Source organism: Atta colombica, unplaced genomic scaffold, assembly GCF_001594045.1.
Source record: "Atta colombica isolate Treedump-2 unplaced genomic scaffold, Acol1.0 scaffold98, whole genome shotgun sequence".
NCBI classification, from domain to species: domain Eukaryota; kingdom Metazoa; phylum Arthropoda; class Insecta; order Hymenoptera; family Formicidae; genus Atta; species Atta colombica.
Genome location: NW_017259592.1, coordinates 260,842 through 284,776, shown reverse-complemented (window position 1 = coordinate 284,776; position 23,935 = coordinate 260,842). Strand labels below are relative to the sequence as shown.

The window sequence follows — 23,935 nt, the reverse complement described above, 5'->3', positions numbered from 1 at the left end:
TTTCAGAACATGGAAAAAATTTTCAGAGTGCTATCCAATATCTATAGATGCAAGTAACGAGAGATTATGACAGCTATCAAAATGGTACGGAATTGAAATATACAAAGTGAAACTAAGGAATACATATTGTACGCGAAAAATACTTTAAGATGTCAATTGGATGCAGCAAAATCAGAGTAAATATAAAAATTAAGCTAAATTCTATTTAATAAATCTATTTTTAATGCGTTAGAAAAAAAATAACGTATAATACTCTCTAAATTTTTTGGAGTGAAATCTATATTGAAGTAAAATAAACTATACCTATAAATACTTATTTCAATTTGTTGCATTGTGCAGTAGTTCAAAAAGTTCATCGATAAAGAATAGACTAATGAAAAATCCCATATAGTACAGAAGTTCAAGGGATGTTCTGAAGAATATCCTGAGAATGTCCCGTTTTGAAAACGTTCGCAAAAACTCTCTGGTATATGAGGTGTATTGTATGAAATAGGACATGTACTGTATATGTGGAATAAAAATCGATTTTTATCCCAACCGGGAAGTGAAATTTATATGTTCCTTTATAGTTTTTAGATTGCAGAATCACATGATGCAATTAGTTTTCCATAAACATAAAGAAAAAAATATGTAAATATTTGAAGAATAAAGAAGTACAGTTGTGCCATAAAATTGAGATATATAATGACTTTTTTAAATATTCTGACCCACAAAAACCATCAAATTTTATTTGCATACAATTTGAACACTTTTAGCAATTATTCTGAAAATGATAACGAAAATTCTCAAAATCATATTCTGAATTCTTAATACGGTATAAGCAAGCGTACACATTCGGTCGGTATTAAAATCACAAACGCACGCATGACGTACGCACGCACGCATCCCGCGCGCAAAACAAAGGAGCATATAATTGCATATATATAATCACCGTTGCATACATATAATCACTCAAAATAATATGAATTTTATTATTAGAATTGGTTTTTGTTAAGGCTAAATTATATGCAAATGATCGTGCCCTTCCCGTGATGCATCGGGTAACCCTGATAACAACGGTTGATGAATGAGCAAAATTGACATAAAAGATCAATCATAATAGTATTGATGATTAAATTGTTATTAAGTGTTTGATATTTATAAGTCTAGAATTTATGCATGATGAAATGTCTAGGTTTTCATACTAAGATTTAAAGGTCTGAAATTTAGAAGTCTACAAATAAGTTTTAAAGATCCTAGAGTTTATGAGAAAGTAGAAGTTTATAGATATGGGGCTTGAAAGTCTCGGTACTAACTGTCTCAGGTTCTGGGATTTAAAAGTATAGAATTCAAAAAGGCGGGAAAATGATGTGCAAAGCATGAGTATCTGATTTTTGTTTTATACTTTTCGAATTTCCTTGTGTTTGTTTCTTTTTTTATTTTTACTTTATCACAATAAAATCTTATAAATTTGTTCATTCTCGATAAAATGTTAAAAAAGATTGTCTATCTCATTTTTATTGCACGTTTATGTTTATTTACATATTCATATTTCTTTCACATTTACTATATGTTTATAAAAAATTAATTATACCACGTGATTCTGCAGCCTGAAAACTATAGAAAAACATATATATTTTATTTTCTAGTTAAAGGCAAAAATTGATGACTGTTACTCGTTTTCTTACTTCTATTTCTTAAAAATAAGACTTCACATTGATAATTCATTAATATTCTTTTATAGAATGCGATTTGTACTATTATCTTAGCTAATAAAATGGAAAAGAAAGTGCGTCAAATTTGTACATATGATACAGAAATTTAAAATTAAAGTCTGTATAACATTTTTATATTTATTGTCTCCAAATATATTTTTTATAGACTTTTTGTCATTTAATACATCTTTTAGTTTAGTTTCAAATACATTCTTAATAAGTACTCAAAAGAAAATTCAGCAACTGTTGTTTGTAGAGTCCTCTGTCAACTGAGCCATTATCCTATTTCAATAATATTCGTAGAAAATGCACTCATTATTTAACTGAAACAAACAGTACTAATTGAACGTTAATGAAACATTGCTCCAGATGCTTGTTACATGAAGAAAAATAATTTACACACAGCAGATTTTATGCTACAATAACAAAATCTGTCAATATATGGATAACAAAAAGATTCATTTAGAGTACTGATTGCTATTTGATGATTTGATATGGATATAATTTGATATGGATAGCTAAAACTACAAATTATTTTGCTGTAAGAACAAATTAATTTTTGTTTAATTAACTAAGCTTTTTTACTGCATTAACGATACAATTTGCTACATTAGCAAAGCTCATTTGCAAAACTAGCAAAACTACCAAAATGGTTTCGTTTAACGAATAATTTATTTAAACTGCGTGATCGAATCAAATTTGCTACAATATTATAGCAAGATGTGTTTGCTAATTAACGATATATTTTGGCTCTATGAGTGAAATGAACTTTTCTATAAAAGTAACTTTACTTTGTTAGCAAAATAATTTTAAAAACTTTTCCAGAAAAGGAAATAAACTATAATAAAAGAACTATAATAAAATATAATAAAAAATATAATAAAAACTATAATAAAATATAATAAAAGAAAAATCTTCCAATATTTTTTTATTTTTGTATTTGATAAATCTAATGTATTTTATAAATCTAATGAAATATTAATTGACTCCTGAATTAATTTTTATTATATTTTTTGTGTTTATTTGTTTCTCTTTTAAATAATTCTGTAAATTTATGTTGCTAACAAAATAAAGTTACTTTTATTTATTTCTTATAATATAGAAAATTATCAGAGAGTAACATTGCTTATCTTTATTCCAGACAACAGACACGACTAAGAAATATATTAAAGATATGTTTAAAAAAATAAAATGGAAACGATTAAGAGAAAATGTCCCAACAGACAATATTCTTTAAATGTTTCTTTAATATTTTTTTTAATAATTATTTATTTCTTCAACTTATTTCTGAAAAAAATATTTATTTAACATTTTTTCATCAAATAACAATTTCTAAAAAACGTTTTTACATATTTATTATTTTTTAAATAATTAGTTTTCATGAATTATTTATATGAGAAAATGATTTTAGTAAACATTCTTTTAATGTTTATTTTACATTTATTAAACGTTTATTTTACATTAATTATTCATTTAAAACAATGATTTAAGAAAATCTTTTTTTAACGTTTATTTAACATTTATTAAATGTTTGTTTTACATTATTTATTTATTTGAAATGTTAATAGAATATTTATTTAACATTTATTTCAATTGATAGCTTGCTCGGATTATATGGTTTAAGGAAAAATTTTTAAATGTTTGTTAAACATTATTTGAAAGGAGCAAACTTTCAAAATATATTTTATCCAAAATTTGTAATTTTCAGAAAACGAGAAAGAAAGAAACTATGTACACAAGAAGAAAATTACGCATGTTACAGAGAATAACAATACTCAGGCAGAATAAGTCAACGATAACAAAATGACATTAAAGTGAATCGGAAAAATTGATTGGAAAATGAATTTTAATAATCATTTTGAAGTTATTTTGACATTATTTTGATATCATAATGATTTGTTGTTTTGCTCGGATATATCTGTAGGATGTATTATTAATCAAAATTGCTAAATAATTGCTAAAAATGCATTTTGTTGGTCTTTAATTAAAAAACATAATATGCACTTCGAAATGTCTATATTTTTCAGTAAGTAAATAATGAAAAAATGCTTTCTGAACATTTCGGAGTATAATATGTGTGAGTCTTTTAAACACTACGCCATCTCTAATTTAAAAAAATGAAATTTTAAACAAAACGCATTTTCAAAGTTTGCTCATTTAACGTGTATTATTAAGATTTAATATTTTTTTTTACTAAAATTCGAATTAGTAAAAAATAGGTTAGAATAAAGAAATCATTACATAGGAGATGTTATCACAATATAAATTGCTTAAAATGTGCTACGTATAGACTATAGACAATTCGATAATCTTGGATACTCGCAATTCGCCTCATGTAAAGACACGGGCAGTCTCGCGCTAGTTACAATTGACACACACTACCGTATCTGTTGACGAAGTCCGTGTACCTCAATACTTTTTATTGTAACATAACAGATAAAATACGAATTTTTAACTTTGATGTTTCCGTGAAAAAAATTAAAATGTGATTAAAAATTACAATTAATAAATAAAACTAAATATATAATGCTCACTTGTAATTAAACAATATAAATGTGACACTAGGGGTACTATATGAGCAATAACTAGATTACAGTTGCTAAAATATAATATTTCAAATAACTTCAAATAAAATAAAAACATATGTTTTGATTAAAACATTCGGTCATTATTAATGTCATCACAAATATAAGATTACATCTTAAACAGTTATAAACGCAAATTATATTAAACAATTGTAATTACATACAACAATTGTAATTAATTCAATTGTAAAAATTAAAATGATGGTACGCAATTTGATGTACAAAACCTGCATCATCTCTCTGTTATCGCAAATGTTCATAGGTATAAGATTAGTATTATTGAAAGCAAGGTAGTACAATATGCTTACAACTCCAAAAAGATTATTTGATTAATTATCTTACTCATTCACAAGAATTTTTACAAATAATACATTAGTGTGAAATAAATATAAATAAGTACATAATAAACAATAAAAGTATAAAATTCTTATAAGATCCATAGATATATAATGAAATTATCATATTAAAAAAAGAAAAATACGTCAAGTTAAATAAAAGAATAAGTCAATAAAAATTACTTTCTATTTTTGTGAATCAGGAATGTTTAACTACAATCTGATGAAAGTTACAGAATACATGGACAGCTCAAACTAGTTATTGTTTAAAGATTTTGTATCGACGATATTTAAAAATGCTTGCCAACAAATGATTTTAAATTAGCTTCGTTAGATGTTATCTCTCTTTTTACCAACATTCTATCTAATTTGGTAATAGATAATATTTGTAAAAGATGGGATTATATTTCTAATAAGATTCGTATTCCCAAAAACAAGTTTCTTATAATTATTAATTTGATTCTTATCTCTATGTTTTTTGTGTTTGACAAGAAATTTTATAAACAGGTATTTGGTTCGTGTATTTGATTCTCCTATGGTTCTCTTCTCTCTCCGATTCTTTTCAAGAATTAAAAGTTTCCAATTTATGTTAGAAATTAATGAGAATAACAGATTGAATTTCCTTGACGTAACTATTATTATTGATGAATAGAAAATGATTAATGCAATCAGATAATCTTTTTGGAATTCTGAACATATTGTATTATCTTGTTTTTAATAATATATCTTACATCTATGAACATTTGCGATAACAGAGAGATGATGCAGGTTTTGTACATCAAATTGCGTACTATCATTTTAATTTTTACAACTGAATTATACGTAATTACAATTGTTTAATATAATTTACGTTTAAGATATCTTATATTTGTTATATCAACATTGATAATGACCAAATGTTTAATCAAAATATATTTTTATTTTATTTGATGTTATTTGAAATATTATGTTTTAGCAACTCTATTAGCTCTATAGCTATTGTTTATATACCCTAGTATCACGTTTATATAATTAAAGTTATTTAGTTAGGTGGTATTGGTAATAAAAAAATAATAATTAAAGAAAATGTTTTACAATATATGTTTTCAATTTTCTTCAAATGATGAAAAGAATTTTTCTATGTTTTTTAAATATTTTTAAAAATATTTTTAAAAACATTGTCTGCTACTTGAGATACGATCCATATAATGTTTTTATTTTCAAATTTTTTTACAAGAACTAAAAATATGAGGCTTAACATAATTGAATATAATGTATATAAGATAACAAATAACAGATACATTATAATAATACGTTGTAAATGTAAGTAACAAATAACAGAAATATATAAGGTGTCCGGTGATCTCATAATTCTTTGTGGATAGGTATAGAGCGGATTAAAGTGACAATGAGTCGAAAAATTCTGTACCATATTGCTATTTTCGCAATAGTTTACATTATTAATTATTAAAAATCATCTATTATTAGTCCGGCCTACTGCCAAATACAAACGCGCGGAAAGAGGCCGACCAAGGTCGTAGGTTGCTACGAGTGCGAGGAATTGTTTACTACTAGCCGCCATGGCTATATACGAACGTCTTTGAATCACACTATAACTGTGGCGAGTTTTTTTCGTCAAAATAAAATAATTTTCAGAGATAGAAGATAAGATTTTATTTTAACTCGTTGTTAATTCATTATTAATGAGTAAAGGAACGAGTTACTTTTTTCAATAACCAGTAGTAACAAGTAATGAGTGCTTTTCAATGAGAGATACAGGCAATACTATGTAACAGTGTCCATACTTCCTGTCGATGATTTAGAGAGACATAGACCCTGCGAAACTCAATTCGATCTTAAGTTTGGTTGTGTTGGACAGCGTCGAATGTCAATGGGTGTTATCTAACAATCCAGTGAGAAATAACAATGAAATCGACATCGAATTGATATCTTCGATATTGAAATTATCAAATTGACATCGATTTGACATCGATTCCATTGTCATTTCTCATTAGGTCAGACACAATGTAACATCACAGTTAATCAATGTAACATAATCATTACATCCTTGTTTGCCTATGTAAACAAGGATGAAACGAATTCACGGATGAACGATTCACTGTGTTACACAGTGTCTGACCTAATGCCCAATGAGAATTGAAATGGATTGAAATGGATTCAGATTTTCAGAAATACGGATTCATGAATGTTAAAATGAATTCTTTTCAATTCTGAATGTATTTTTATTTATTTACAGGAATTGTATAAAGCAAATGTCTATGCCTTTTCAATCCTGAATGCATTTTTATTCATTTATAGGAATGCATATCTCTTTCAATCAAAAAATAATATTAGCATTTTCTGTGCACATCGTGAATACTACTCAATTCAGAATTGTGAAGCATAGTTTTTTAATTCAGTTGAATTAAAAAATAATATCAGCAATTTTTGTGCAACATGAATACTGCTCAATTCAATATTCTGAATATGAAATGCAGTTTTTCAATTGAATAAAAAAATTTTTATTTAAAAACGGATCATAAATGCTATTTAAATTATTCAAAATTATAAGTAGGAAATTTTTCGTTTTAATCCAATTAAGATCAAAAAAGTTGTAACGTAAAAATAATTGAGCTGTGTTCTTTTGTTTCTCATTGATTAAAAATAAAATGAATGATCGATGTGAACACTCGCAAACCAAGTCAAACAACTCGAATATTAGGAATATCACGGCGCGTGACATTGCCTAAGTGAGATTAGATTATCCGACACTTATCCAATGTTGTTTCATAGTAATGTAATTTATACTTTATTATATCTATTAAATGATGATATTTTTATTATATCTATATAATTTCGTTTAGTTGTAATTGAAGTAAAGAATAAATAACACATTTACCAATTCAAGAAGTGGCATAGCGGGTAACATAGAAGATTCATGATCTAGAGATTCCAGTTCGAATCCCACTAAAGTGCGGTTTTTACCATACCAATACTAATTTGAAGTAGTTAACTTCCAGGTATAATTATTATAAATGTCTTAGGAATAACATTTGTAATCCTTAAGCATGAATGTTTTTTTTTCGAATATTAAACTAGTGTCAGCTCGGATCCAATCCGTTTTAATCCATTTTCATGGATTTAATGTACGGATTAAAAAATTTTAATCCATTTTAATTCATTCTCGTTTGCTGAAAAGCACCCAATAACTCAGTATTCGAAAAAGGATGTTAGATAGGATTGTTAGAAAGGGGTAGAAATGGATTCGTGTGGTCATTACTGAATCCAAATCTTCAAATTTTTAAATTTATTTCAATCCAATTAAAATTTAAGGATTCTTTGAATCCATTTTAATTCGTGACATGGGATTGAAACTATACGGGATTCTTAGATTCTCTCTTTTCATTGAAAAAAATTTCATTTGTCCATTTTAATTTGTAATAAATAAAATGACGTAATTGCTATTTTTTTAATCCAAAAAAGAGTCTGAAAACATCAAATTCATCCGAGATTCAAAGAAAGTGAGTCTTATTTTTTTAATCGAAAAAATCTTGATATCTATTATGAATCCATTTTAATTCGTGACACAGAATTCAAACGAAATTATTCTTATTCCAAGAATATATAAAAATAATTTTATGTTTTTGGAAATAAATCTGATAAAAATTTAAACAATTTGACTATCTAATAGTTATTATCTAATTATCTAATATTTCTAATTTCACTTAATATACAAAAATATTGTATAACAACTGGGCAAAATTAGTTTAATAATTTTTCAATTTAGTGATATCAATATTAATAAAATTATGCTCGATAATTACAATAAGGCCGTTTCCGAATTTTGACATTTTTTGGGTGCAATGTTGATAACAAATCTTTGTGACTCAGACAGCGATAATCAGCCAGGGAAAGTCGAAAAATATATAATCTACCTATTTTACAATATCATTAGTAGATGTAATGTAATATGAGAAATTACAAATTAACAAAAAACCCAACAAACGAGAATGAATTAAAATGGATTAAAATTTTTTTCTATTCGAATGCATATTTTAAATAGCGAATATTTTTTTTGGATTTGATTGGATTCAATTGCATTCAATTAGATTCAATTGGATGCAATTGGATTGAAAAACTGCATTTCCTATTCAAAATTTTGAATTGAATAATATTCATAATTGTGTTTGTATGCACAGAAAAAGCTAATATTTTTAGATAGAAAGGCATAGAGAATTCTCCATGCAATTCCTATAAATAAATAAAAATGCAGAATTGAAAAGCATTCATTTTAACATTCGTGAAATAAATATTTCTGAAAATCTGAAGGCATTTCAGTTCATTTCAATCTATTCTCGTTTGCTAGGAACTACAATACAATACATGGACAATAAGAGCATATACACAGCGCGGATGTTTGTGCGTGAATTTCTATATAATTAACAAAAATTTCTACATAGGATATAAATGTACAATAATTGTCTGTACCATTACATTGTCTGTACCATACCACTGTTTTCTTCAAACCATCAGCGAATCCATAAATACAGTCGTAGATGTCTTGACAATGTTCTTATGACAATGAGCATTTCCTTACTTTCTGGGGAATAGCCATCTTCAGTCTTACATAGATTTGAATTTCAATATTGTCATAAGAACATTGTCAAGACATTTACGACTATTTATGGATTCGCTAATGATGATTATGATACAGACAATTGTATATTTATATCCTATGTAAAAAGTTTGTTAATTATATAGAAATTCGCGTATCAATATCCGCGCTGTGTATATGATTTTATTGTTCATGTATTGTATTTTTTAATTTTGAAAGCCCGATTAATATTTATATTTTTATAACAAAAAACTAATAAGTTTTTATAGACTCCTTTAATTGAAACAATTTAGAAAGAATATATGACACGAGGGCGAGTCAATAAGTTTTTTAAAAAACATAGTAAAACACATTTTTTTTGATCGATTCATTTTTATTTCTCAATATAGTCTGCTTTCAGCTCGATATACTTGATTTAATGATTCTCCAACTTTTTTAAGCCGTCCGAATAATATAATTTGTTCAACCCTTCAAAATAAGCCTCTGTTTCGGCGATGAGCTATTCTCTGGTGATGAATCTCTTTCCTCCGAACCATTTCTTCAGGTTTAGAAACAGGAAATAGTCACAGGGGGCTAAATGTGGCGAATATGCTGGATGGGGAAGCAATTCGTAGTAGAATTCGTTGAATTTGGCCATTGATGCCGGGCACGTATGAACCCGTTGTCTTGATAGAAGAGCATTTTCTTCTTCGCCAAATGGAGACGTTTTTTCTTTAAAATGTTGTTGAAACGGAAATAAGACTGCATAGTAATCGCCATTGATTGTTTGCTTTGACGGAAGGTAATCGATATGAATTATACCGCGTGCATTCCAAAAAACTGTGGCCATCACTTTTCTGGTCGACTTTACGGTCTTCGCCTTCTTCGGAGCTGATTCACCCGGAAGTCTATTGTTTTAACTGTTCCTTCGTTTCGGGTGTGAAGTAATGGATCCATTACTTCATATTTCGTCCACAGTAATGAATCGATGTAGAAATTCGTCTGGATTACGTTGAAACATCTCCAAATATTGTTTTGAAATCGTCACACGGTTACAGTCCACAGTGAATAAACGCGGCATTCATCTTACCGATAGTTTTTTCATATCCAATTGTTCAAAATTGAAATCAATGTGCTATGTGATATGCCTGTGGTTTCAACAAAATGTTCGCGCAATTTCACTCATCGATCAGTCAAAACAATATCGCGGATTTTATCGTTAATTTTGGCTGATTCTTCGGAATAGTAGAAATTGGATGTCCCGAATTAGGTGCATAACATGTGGATGTACGACCACGTTTAAATTCATTCTCAATTGTATACAGTTGCAAACGCTGATACAGATGTGCTATGAACATTATCCAATTCGGCTTTGATTTCTTTCGATGTTTGATTTCTTTCATATGTAGATGTTTGATCGCTGCACGAAACTCGTTTTTTTCCATTTTTTTCCAAAAAATACAAAGGTTATTCGCTTTAATTGTCTACAGAAATGAAACCACGCGATGAATTCCGCTCAAAATTTGACATTAATCAGCTGAGAGATGCTACTTGTCAAAAAGTAATGTGATACTGCGAGTGCCCTCTGACAGATTTTCTAAGAACTTATTGACTTGCCCTCGTAATAACATAAAGTATAGGCAATAAAAGTCAACGCTGGTTATCAATTAACGCAATTCTTTTTAATATTAAATATATAAACCTTGACCTTGAATATTGATCAATCGACTGTCGAAATGACAAGACACAAATTGTTCTCTCAGTTATTGTTTTAAAATTTTGTAGATAATTTTTAACATGTTAACAATGTACAAAATATTACAATATATATATATTTATTGTTCAGTATAGAGCCTTGTCGACTGAGCTTGATTTCTCATTGTCACTCAGTTTTCTAACTTTGTGAGTATGTGACTTACCTCACAACAGTTAATGTTCAATTTTTTGAGAGGAAAAACGTTGGAGATATTATTTTGCAATATTCCGTTGCGTTAAGAGGAAAAGATGATGAAGACTCAAACCATGAGTGGAAACATTCAAGATCAAGATTTATACATTTAATATTGGGAGTACAAATTAGTTCGGTTCGTTTTTTTGTGCATTTATTTCAAAACAAAATGAATGAATAGATCAATTAAAGTATTGTCCATCGCTGCCTACTACTTTTTCTCATCTCTCAGGCAATTTTCGAATTCCACCTCGAAAAAATGACTTTGGAGGCGATCCAATTTTGGAGCCAATTTTCGATTTCTGCGAAAGAAGTGAACCGGTGACTTGCTGCATTCTTCGGAACAATCAGTAATCAGAAGGAGCAATGTCCGAAGAATACGGCGGGTGTAGTAAAACATCCCATTTGAGCGTTTTCAAATATTTTTTTACGATTTTAGCGACATGAGGCCGAGCGTTGTCATGAAGAAGAATAACTTTATCATGTCTTTGCTCGTATTCCGGCCGTTTTTCTCACAATGCACGGCTCAAACGAATCAATTGTAGCCGATACCAATCACCGTAATGGAATCGTCAAGTTTCAGCAGTTGTTTCATAATAAACAAGACCCTTTTGGTCCCATCAGATACAGAACATGAACATCTTCGAACCATAAATGTTCGGCCGTAGTATTGATGTTGAGGTCGATGGCAACGATTGACCGGCTTAGCGTAGTATTTCTTCTTCTTGGGATTGTCGTAGAATATCCACTTCTCATCTGCAATCACAATCCGATGCAAAAAACTTTTTCTCTGTTGTCTTTGAATCAGCTGTTCGCAAGTAAAAAATCGCCTTTCAACGTCTCTCGGTTTCAGTTCATAAGGCACCCAATTTCCTGTTTTTGAATCATTCCCATGACTCAATCGTATAGAAATGACTTGTTGAGTTATCCCCAATGATTCTGCAAGCTCCTCTTGCGTTTGACTCTGATCTTCTTCGAGTAATGCCTTTAATTCTTTGTCTTCGAATTTTTTTGGCTATTCAGAGCGAGACTTGTTTTCAACGCTGAAATCTCCATCCTTAAAACGTCGAAACCATTTCCTATATGATTTATCAGTTGGAGCAGTGTCACCATAAACTTCGACAAGCAGTCGATGGGTTTCAGCCGCACTTTTCTTCCAATTAAAGCAGAAAATCAAAACCTTCCGCAAATGCTGTTTGGTTAACACAAAATTCGACATTTCAAACACAGTAAAGATTTTTGAAACTTTATGAAACTCAAAGCGATATAAACTGAATATTATTAGCAGATGTTTAACCTCTCTGAAACCGTCAGCTGTCACTATGAACCATTCACAAAAGCTGGAGCTATCTTTAGGGAAACGGACCGAACTAATTTGTACTCCCAATATTAAGAAGAATTGCGTTAATTGATAATCAGCTCCTATTGTTGGTACTTTATGTTATTATCATATATTTTTTCTGGATATAGTATCTTATATATTGCCGCAAAATTATAATTTTTTTTCTACAATTATCATTTCTATTATTGTAATAATCAAACTTGGACGATATCGTTAAAATGATACTTTTAAATAAAAATCGAATATTGTTGTTTTAATACTTTTAAATATACCTACATGTCTATAAAATCTACATGTTTATTAAAATTAATAAATAATAAAATTAGTAGGTACTATATTATCAATTTACTCTCATACTTATTTCTACCAACGTAGATTAACTTTAATCTCGGTTCAATTTATTCTTTGTCTTTTTCTAATCTTTAGAATTAGAAAAATACGAAGAGTAAGTTGAACCGAGATTAAAGTTTGTCTACATTGATGGAAAGGGGCATTAATCATTTAAATTTTAATAGTTATACGTCCATAAAGGGGATATTAGATGAGTTGACGATTATTGATGATTGACCAGTTCTATTTCAGCCAATCATGATGGACTCATCAATCGTAATCGTCGATCCAGTACAGACATAAGACCAATTATCTTTAATTAATTATCTCGTCGATGTTATTGGCCAACTCTTATCATTCATTCGATTCATTCATTCTGAACAACTTCGACTTACCGATTGTCTTTCAGATTGCTTCCGATCCATCAACATATAATACTGGATGGAGTATACGGCGAAATCTCTTTCGTCTAAGGTGATCCTAAAGCAAAGCTCGAACTCCGAAAAATTCCGTGAAATCACCAGAGGTCACACCGCGTGCCGCACATTTTTATACTACCACAGTAATATCGCAATCTATGATATACGCAATCACACGTACGTGTCAATTTTCATAAAAAATTCGTTGCGATAAAGCATCTAATTGTAAGTCTAATTCTAAGAACTTGTTTGTTCGTGTAAACTACATGTCTGGATATTATTTCGTACAAGTTTCAAAATTTTCATATCAAGCAAACGTTGTCACGATTTAACAGCTGAGACGTAATATTACTAAGAAATGGTAAAAATATATATCAAATTGAATTTGAAATTTTTGATCGTTCTCGGCATAGATTCCACTTTCTAGACACGTATTAATGCGTATATACTTTAATATACTTATACTTTAATATACTTTAGTATACTTTAATCCTGGAAAAAGATTTTCGAATTGGTAAAAAAGGAAAAAAGTATATTTGTTATACAAAAATTACATGATTTAATCGATAAAACAGGAGAGGCTTTAGGATCGCTTTAACGGATAGAGCAAGGTAAATATTTGAGCATGGAACTCTCTTTCTACTGTCCTGTTAGTCGAATTATATTTCAGGAGAAAAAGGACAGTAGTGTATTTTTTAAAGTCAGGATTCATCACAGAGGTATTAACTGATATTAATGCATATTAAAATTGGAATTACACATTTGTATTATATTAGATATAAAATAAAATTAAGAAATATGGTTTCTGAGTGTATTTTATGTAAAACTAACACTGTGAGCACGGATGTATCAATTCATTCGTAAATACTATCAACTCATTCGTAAATAAAATTAATATTTACAGTTTATGTGCATATGAAAATCAACAATTATGGTTACATTTATATTATTTAAACATGATAAATGTCTTACAGTTTTTCTAAGGAGAGATATTTGTCCTGAGAGATATTTGTTTTAATGCCTCAGAACCCTTGATTACTCTTGATTCATTCTACTATACAAATATCATTCTGTCTCTTTTTAAGTCTGTCGAAATGGTTTTGATATTATGCTTCGTCCAATATTATATATCGATGCTAGCAACTCAATGACTGTGGCCTATTACACAATAGAGTTGCAAATCGTAAGAAATTGACCAATCACAGTTGAATATGACAAAAATAATCGATTATAATTGATTAATTTCTTACGGCCTATGGTTTGCGATGTTAGCTACCTATTGTGTAACAGGGCTACGTTTATATCAGGTTTGTCCAATTTAAGCTTTGGAGCTAAAATGCAAAGCCATCGATGCAAAAAAATTCAATGTGCATAAGATTTCGGAGACTGTAAATTGTTGTTATACATTTGAATGATTTTTATCAACACTTTACAACTTCCGAAATTTTATCCACAATGAATTTTTTTTGCATCGACGGGTTTGAGTTCCGGAGCTCAAACTGGAGAAATCTGATTTACATAGATACCCTCAGGTTTAATAACATCGAGGGGTATTTCACTCTCAAGTCAAATAAACATCGTTGCATTCTCCATCATTGTACCTTCCATCAAACGTGAGTCACTACCAAGTTCCTAATTGCAGTATATTCTGATTTGCAATATATTAAGTTAGCGACGAGTCAAACTCAAGAAAACCATATCAAGGTAATTCATCTCAAACGAGAAGTTGTGAACATGTCAATGAAATTTTGGAAGTTTAATTTAACAAATGAAGATTTAGATTAACAAACTAATTTTTTAATATTTTAACAATTTTCACTATTTTAGCCATATTAAAGAGTAGAAGAATAGAATTTCCAAAGAATAGAATTTCCAATCGTATTGTTCGGATAGTAAAGCGGTTAACGAACGATTTTTAATTAAAAAAAAGACACCCCGCAAAACAAAACCATTATATGTTCTATTAATATACAATACAATTTACAAGATATGTACATAAAACATAAAATATAGTAATAAAAGTAAAGTCATGAAATACAATATGTATATACAAGAAATTTAAGAAGTGAGTTAATTGGTCAATTTATTTGTCAATGAAAAATTAATAATTCTTTGAGAATAACGTAAAATGCAGTAAAAGTTATAATCGAAAATAGTCAGAGGATTTTGAAAGGTCGAATGCAAATTTTCCAGAGTATCAAAAATTGCTCATAAACGGTTGAAAGAGCTCCGTGTGGAGAGAGCATCTGGATATTCGAACGATTAATGTGTTTGAAAACATTAGTAAGCAAAATCGCTACTCTGACAAATCATTCGTGAGGCCAAAGGTTTGTTATAAGCGTTGGCATATTGTCACTCCAATGCAAAATTAGTAGTACCAAATAAATGTGTCAAACGTTATAAAATTAAAATGATAATTATAATAATTGTCAAGAAATAAAATTAGTTTTCAAGTTATTTAAAATAAAAGATAGAAAACAAAATGTCACTTAAGAGTCAACGCGGTTAACAGTGCGCAAAGATTTTTTATTAATATTTAATAAATGCATACATACGTTTCGACTAATTATTTAGGTTCTTATCAATGCAAATTACAATTATAAGCTATTAATATTAGGTGTGGGGAAAAGTTCGTAGCGTTTTTCCTGTTAGATGGCATTAAAAAAACGCCACGAACTTTTTCCTAATAATACATGAATATACCGAATGACAACGAACGTCTTATAATTACATGAACAGCGCATGATATCTTGCCTAATCATCTTCTAATTATTGCAGAAGTTAGAGTTGCGAACAAGAAAAAGTCCAATAAATTAGGAGTATTATAATAGTGATCGGTTGTTAGATAAATCAATGTATAAATGCCAGTCATATACAATTAAAATGCCTTCCAAACAATGTGTCGGTATCTGATAAGCCATCTAATATTAATCTACAATTGTCAGAATAGTAAGAAAAACAAATGCTAATAGTACTCAATGTAAAATAGCATTGTGTTAAAAGTACATAATGTAATATACAAGATGATATAAAAAATTTTGTAAAAGATATAATATGAAAGATATAATATGAAAGATATAAATTATGAAAAATATAAAAAATAGCATTGTGTTAAATATACATAATGTAATATACAAGAGATGAAATTTATAATAGCTAGAATATAATGTGCCAATTAAAATCGAATAATGGTGTTATACAATATCTTAACGTGAGAATGATACAGGAAGAAGATTTTTTTAATGCTGCTGTGACAAATAAAAATTATATTGAAGCGAAATAAAATTTCGTGATTATGTCGGTTGAGAGTTAGAAAGTAATAATGACGACGGAAACACAATATATAAAAAAATGTTCTTATACTAATAATAGGTCAAGAAGCAATATGATTTTTCTTAACAATATCATAATAACGGGACCAAGAAAATTTGATTCTATTTGTAGATCTAGTCCATTAATCTGTTGCTTAATATGAATAGCTTCAGAAATCAACTATTATATATATAATTTTTCCTCGTCCGAGATTACTACATTATCCCAATCGAAATCGTGCGAGTAGTCAAGTCTATGATCTGTAATCACGGATTGTTGATTCGTGTTTCGATTTATATGTTTGTGTGTTCAGAAATTGTAGTTTTCAATAATTTATGAGTCTGTCCACATATGATGCATAAAAGAAAGATAGTTTGACTTTTAGTCATGTGTGATTGTTACAACGGTCAGAGTAAAACTGATAACAAGATAATAAATGATAAATAATAGTCAAATTCTGTTTATAATAGGTATGTATGGTTTGTATAGACTCTCTGTCTCTGTCTGAAGATTGCGATTGTTTTTTAATATGAAAAATTTCTGAGATCAAATGTTTTTTGCAAACTAGACCGTTTAAGACATTGATTTCCATAGTTTGTGTTATCACAATATGTACGGTCTTATAATATATTATATTGTTTATTTACATCGCCTAAATAGATATTGTTTCTTTATATGCCATTATTGCGAAAAATGTTACTAAAGTCTCGATGGAAAAGCTTAGAACGCTCGTTCGTAAGGCAAGAGATCTGGGTTCGACTCCTGGCCGAGGAAATATTTTTCGCAATAAGAATTAATGTTTTACAGATTTTAATATGTCATTCTGCATTATTAAGATCGTTCGAAGATGCGAAAAAAGCATCAAATTGTTAGATTGCTAGTCAATGTAACTTGTGATATGCGATAATTTAGTAGAGTTAGTATTTCAAGATCGAAAAATCATTTCGGCGCGTGTTACGAAGGAATACATATACATAGTATATAAATTCATATAGAATCAAGTATTTAAGAGCCAGCTAGACTATTTAAGATTACTAATTTAGTTCCTATATAAATTTTTATTATTGATATAAATTAACGAATTTATTGTTATTGTAATAAAAAAAATAAGTTTATTGTTTTTAAAGACAATTTAGAAATCTGTCTGTCTCTTCAGAGAAACATAATGTATAACATATGCTTCTTGGTCTGTGGAAATTAAATCAAAGATCTACATTTCTATAAAGTGTCGGAGCCGACAAAGGCAGCGACAACGGTGCCGATAATTAGCGGGTTGGTTGGTAGACAAACATTGGTTGCGTTTCAGTATCTACGTAAGCGAAACATGTGTTTCCAGAGTGACAGTGACATTCATCATACGTTTGAACACGCCCACTTTGAGCCACGTAGAGATGTTTATTTTTTAACTTTCCTTTTTCATGGTTTCTTAAATTTATATTTGTTTTATACAAGAATATCACATATATAATATATGTTCCGTGTAACATAATATTATTTGTCATAAATTTCCGTGTATTGCTAACTAAATATTACGTTTACATATTATTCATAGATTTGTCATTCTGAAATAAATTAATTTTGATATTTTTTTCTGCAATTTAATTAAAGTAACACATAGTTGTTATAGATACATATACAGTAAAACAATATATAATTTTATTTAACTATTTAATAATTTTATTTAATAATAATAAATTTTATAGTATCTCTATCTAAATCTTAATTTGTATTTTGTACTAAAATTCTTTTATTCAATTTGAAATTTATATTTTCTCAACATACAAAAATTTTAATAATTTTTAACTTAAATTTTTAATATTTAAAATAAAAAAATTATTCAGAAATAAATTCCTTGCAATTGCAAACGCTCGTGAATGTGTAATAAAATTTTTATTCAATTTTACAATTAGATTTTTTTTAAAATTAAGATTTAATTAAAGTGACATATACTAATAATATAAAAAAAATTGAAATTTATTGTGAATGCTAATTTTCTTCAAAAATTTAATATTTTTACTATTAAAGAAAACATCTTGGGAATAAGCTCAATTTATCAAAAATTTATCAGCGAAATTTTTCGATTGCTAGGACATTTGTTTCTTTTACAAAATTTTTTTCTAATGAAATAATGTTAATAAAATAAATTTTTATTTAAATTCTTTAGCATTATTTATAAAAATTAGGCAATATACATTATTATCAAGAAATTTTTTACTAAATATATTTTCCTACAATTAATTCTTTTAATATATATATATATATATTAGGGTGGGCTGAAAAAAGAATATTTTTTGGAAATCGATCAGCAATATGATTTAGGTTCCCTAAAAGTTAGCTATGGATCTTTCCCAGGAGTTAGCTATGGATCGCAATATGATTTAGGTAAAATTTCATCGAAATCGATTATTATTTTCAGATTGCTTTTCGATTTTGAAGTTAATATTTATACATTTCTTGGATACGTGTCAAAATTCGAAAAAATATTAAATTTCAATACAATTTAATCTATCTGTTTTCTTTGATCGCTGAACACGAATCCGAGATCAGAAGTACACATTTTAAAATGATGAATCTATATACATACAACACACAGGAGTAAATTATTCCGGACCGATGAAATAAATCTCAGCACTGGATTAAGGCCTTGTCAAAGTTTTTTAACTATTGTACACAATTTTTAAACTATTGTAAAACCAATGATATATTTCTGTTACATTTGTCATATCTTTATGATAATAGATTTATATTAAGACATTTAAAACCTGACATAAGTTAAAAAACTTGAGAAACTATTCTCGTTTAAAAAGAAATCATTTAACGTTAAAAATTTTAATCTACACAGACTTGATCTACAGAACATTGAATCCCTTCAGAAAAAATTAATTTCTCTCAATCTATTTAACTCTTTCCATATATTTATTTGGAATGAGATTTTTTCTCATCATGCTTATTGCTTTGAACAATTCAACTGTAGATTATTTTTATAACATAGAAAAAAAATCTACTAGCCAATAAAAAAAATCTTTTTACAAAAATATTAAGAAGATAAAATCAATTAAATTATATTGTGAAGTTAACGAGAGAGGCCTGAATTACTTGAAATTCATAAAATTTGAACAATATAAATCTATAAAATTCAAAAATAATATAAGGCTCTATGAGTATACAATATAGAATTAAATGAAGGCAAAGAGTCAACAACATAAATAATAAAGAACATAATATAAAATAATAATAAAATAAAATAATAACTATAATAATTACATTTCGACTTCGATCAAGTCATTATTAATGTTACAAAATATAAAAATAAAAAGAACAATCAAATAAATTACAATAGTTCGTTTCTTGTTAACTGCTTAAAAAATTTATATTGTTCGTCATGTTGTTAATCCAGTCAAATTATTTGACAAATTGTTATTCTCTAAAAATACAAGAAAAAATAGAACAAAAAATTTTCAGCGCAATTATAATTACATCTAATATCTATTGTAGTCTAAAGTGTACCTTATGTTATACAAATTGATATATTAGTTTATAGAGAAAAAAATATTCGTTTGGTCAATATTACAGTCGTATTCCATTCTTTTATGTAAATCGTGAAATTAGAATAAAGTGAAGACAATTTATCTCTGTCTTGTCAGACAACGCAATGCCAAGAAGAAAACATATACTGGTTACAGTAGAAATACAGAAGGGGAGAATGGGAAGGAAAATTATTAAGAAGCGGAAAGGCTATGTATCATATTGGAATACATTTCTGGTAGTAAGTTCGTTTCATTTTGCTTATTAATGCCATATTTCTGCTTTTTAATGTGCATCATTTCAGATATTAATCTCTTGTAGGCTGGTTCTATATCCATTATCTCAACATTATCCCATTTAAAATTATGATTAAACTTCAAGCGATGGTAAGAAATAACTGTCGAGGACTTAGAAATTTTATTAATATCTGTAATATTATTAATATCTGTTTATTAATATCTATAATATACTCACAAATTCTTGTTTTCAATTGTCTTTTTGTTTGGCCAACATAACTAGCGTCACAATCGTCGTATGAAATCTTGTATATCACATTTTGATTGTTTTCATGCTAGTTTATCTTTACCTCTTTTAATGAAATTTTTTAACGTATTAGGAATTGTAAAAGCTAATTTGCAATTTAACATATATCGATTGCCTATCGATTTAAATTTCTCTGAAATAGTATTGACAAATAGAATGGTAAAAAATTATTATTATTGACATTTTTGTCCTTCGATATATTTTTAATGTGAAATTTAATTTTGTTATGAATATTTGAAAAAATAAAATGTAACGGGTATCCATTATTTAATTTATTTATTAAAATGTTAATGGCTTCTATTAGATTGTTTTGCTGAAAATTCGAATAACATAATCGAAATATTTTATCAACTGCTCCGTATACTACGCTTCTTTTATGATACAAAGAATGATTTAAAAATTAAGATTCTACCAGAAAAAGTCGTCTTGCGAATCCATCCAAAATGAGACTCTGCCTCTTCACAATTAACAAAGTGTCTAAAAAACTTATTTTATCTTCATCCTCAACTTTCACAGTAAACTGTAATCTACTATATGTAACGAATTAAAAGTGTCCAAGATTTCATCAACGCAAGACGGAGCTGCTAAGATAATATCATCTACATACCTATAAAATAAATAAACATATGTTAAATGAACTGATAATTTTTGTATCGCAATATTTTCGAAATCTTGCATAACTATATCCGCAACTGATGACAAGGGTGATCCCATAAATGATTTGATTGTTCTTAAGGTTTTTATTTTTATATTTTGTAATATTGATAATGATCCGATCAGAGTCGAAACGTATGTAATTATTATAGCTATTATTTTGTTTATTATATTATAAAATGAAATGAATTATGAAATATTTGATATTCCTCGCGATTATCAATTATTGTTGCAGATATTGTTATGCAAGATTTGGAAGAAAGAGTTTTGAGCATGTTAGAGTTATCCATATATTTTCGTTATGTCGATGACATCTTGCTTGTAGTTTCTAAAAATAAATTGAGTGGCATTCTAAAAAAATTTAACGGTTACTAGATCAACTAAAATTTACTGTTAAATTATAAGAAAATCATTGTCTTAACTTTTTGGATATTTCATTAATTGTAAAAAGTAACAAAATTATAAAGGATTGGTTCCAGAGAACTTTTCTAGACGCATTTTCCTATTCATTTTTCTCAAACCATCCAGAATGCTATAAAACAGGAACTATTTACAATTTAGTAGATTGTCTAATTCTTTTATTTCATTCTTCTATAAAAAAAATATTGAGCTATGTATTAATACACGGAAAAAAAGTTTCTGATCACAGCTAATTTTGATTAGCTGAAATCGCATTAGTGACTATAGTTATAAAATTTGCTAATATATTCAAAAAATTTGCTGCCGTAGCTACAATAATATAAGGACGTGATAGCAAAATATATACATCTGTTATAATCAATTCATTTAGTAAGTCGTCATAGTTATTGGATATGTCCGTGTAAAAGAAAATTCTCTATCACAATTAAATATGGTTTGCTGAAATTGTACATAATAATTGTACATAATAAAATGTTTGTTTGTTACAATGATAATATTTAGGCCTCACAGCTAAATTAGACCTCGCAAATACAACATTAGGTGTCTACATAATAATACTACTACTGAATTTATTAGGTGTACAACTTTGCTTCCGTCGTTTTTTTTCCGAAATTCGAGGCTTTATTGTAAAAAACTGGTTATATTTATGATTCAAGTATTGTCTATCGCTGGCCACTTTCTCCCATCTTTCGGGTAGCGTGCGAATCCCGCGTCGAAAAAACTGGTCATCTTTTGAGGCTATCCACGAATCGATCCAATTTTTTACTTCTTCATAAGACCGGAAGTGCTGGTCAGCCAGGCCGTGTGCCATTGATCGAAACAAGTGATAGTCAGAGGGAGCAACGTCTGGAGAATACGGTGGGTGGGGTAGGACTTCCCATTTCAACGTTTCCAAGTATGTCTTGATCACTTTCGCAACATGGGGTCGAGCATTGTCATGCTGCAAAATCACTTTATCGTGTCTTTCGTTGTATTGCGGCCGTTTGTCTTTCAATGCTCTGCTCAAACGCATCAATTGCGTTCGATACCAATCGCCTGTGATTGTTTCAGTCGGTTTTAACAGTTCATAATACACTACGCTGAGCTGGTCCCACCAAATACAGAGCATGACCTTGGACGTCAAAATCACCGTTCTTGAAGCGTTGAAACCACTCACGACACGTTCTTTCACTAATAGCGGCCTCACCATAAGTATTTGAGAGCATTCGATGAGCCTCAGCCGCAGATTTCTTCATATTGAAGCAAAAAATTAAAACCTCCCGCAAATGACGAGAATTTGGCTCGTAAACTGACATTTTCAATCGAGAATAACTTTATGATGCAGACACAAATCGACTAATGTTTCTATGGGGTTATGTTGACAGATGCCCAAGTTTATTGTATGACGTCTATGATCTATTTATTTCGACCACCACTTACCGCTAAAGCCATCTATAGGAAAACGGCGGAAGCAAAGTTGTACACCTAATAGCTGCCATACCTAATTTTTAACTGTAGCAGCTAATCTTTTTTTTTCGTATATTTATTATTGTACATTATGATTATCTTCTTAATTTTATTTTTAATGTAATATAAACAAAAAGTTAAAAGTTTATTTGTTAATGAATCAAGAATGTTAAATGATTAAAATTATAATAGAGGATGAAAAAGCGAGTCCAATAATAAAAAAGAATTTATGATTTTGCCATTTTAAATCGGTTTTAGACTTAGCATTATCGTAATAAATAAATCTACAACTACAATAGACTTTCGTACTCTTAACAAATTAAATGAAATTGTAAAAGTACACAAGATAAAACTGAATTGATTTGCAATCATTTAATCTATAAATGCAAATTGCAAAAACTGCGATGCCTTATACGTAAGATAACAAAGGGATATTGCAACCAGAGTAAAAAAAACACTCATAAAATATAAAATATAAAATATAATTAGAACCATTTAATAGAGAGAATAAACATTCAATTATATCTGAATACATGATAAAGAAAAATCATATTTTTGATTGAAAAAATGAAAAATTTTAGATTTCGAATATAATTATAATAAAAAAATTTATTATGGAAATGATTTATATATAAAAAAAATGATATAAATTGTAAAAACACTGAATTATTGGATGATTCATATTTTGACATTTTACAAGAACTTTCTAACAGATAACCAATAATAAATTCATCAACATTCAACTATTTTTTAAATTTATCATATACATATTTTTACATTCTCATGTTTTATATATATATAAATATATA

General features: G+C 28.3%; 1 protein-coding gene across 2 annotated transcripts in view; it reads left to right on the top strand.

Moving 5' to 3' along the window:
• LOC108693784 (paired box protein Pax-1) overlaps nt 1–23,935 on the top strand; it is a 135,046-nt gene that overhangs the window by 38,253 nt on the left and 72,858 nt on the right. Inside the window, exon 1 of one of the 2 annotated variants that reach the window (XM_018202923.1) lies at nt 99–176. The exons of the other annotated variant lie outside the window; for it this stretch is intronic. Coding sequence (XP_018058412.1) covers nt 161–176 — 16 coding nt within the window. The 5' untranslated portion in view covers nt 99–160. Of the gene's footprint in view, nt 1–98; nt 177–23,935 lie in introns of those variants that run through there. 2 annotated transcript variants of the gene reach the window in all.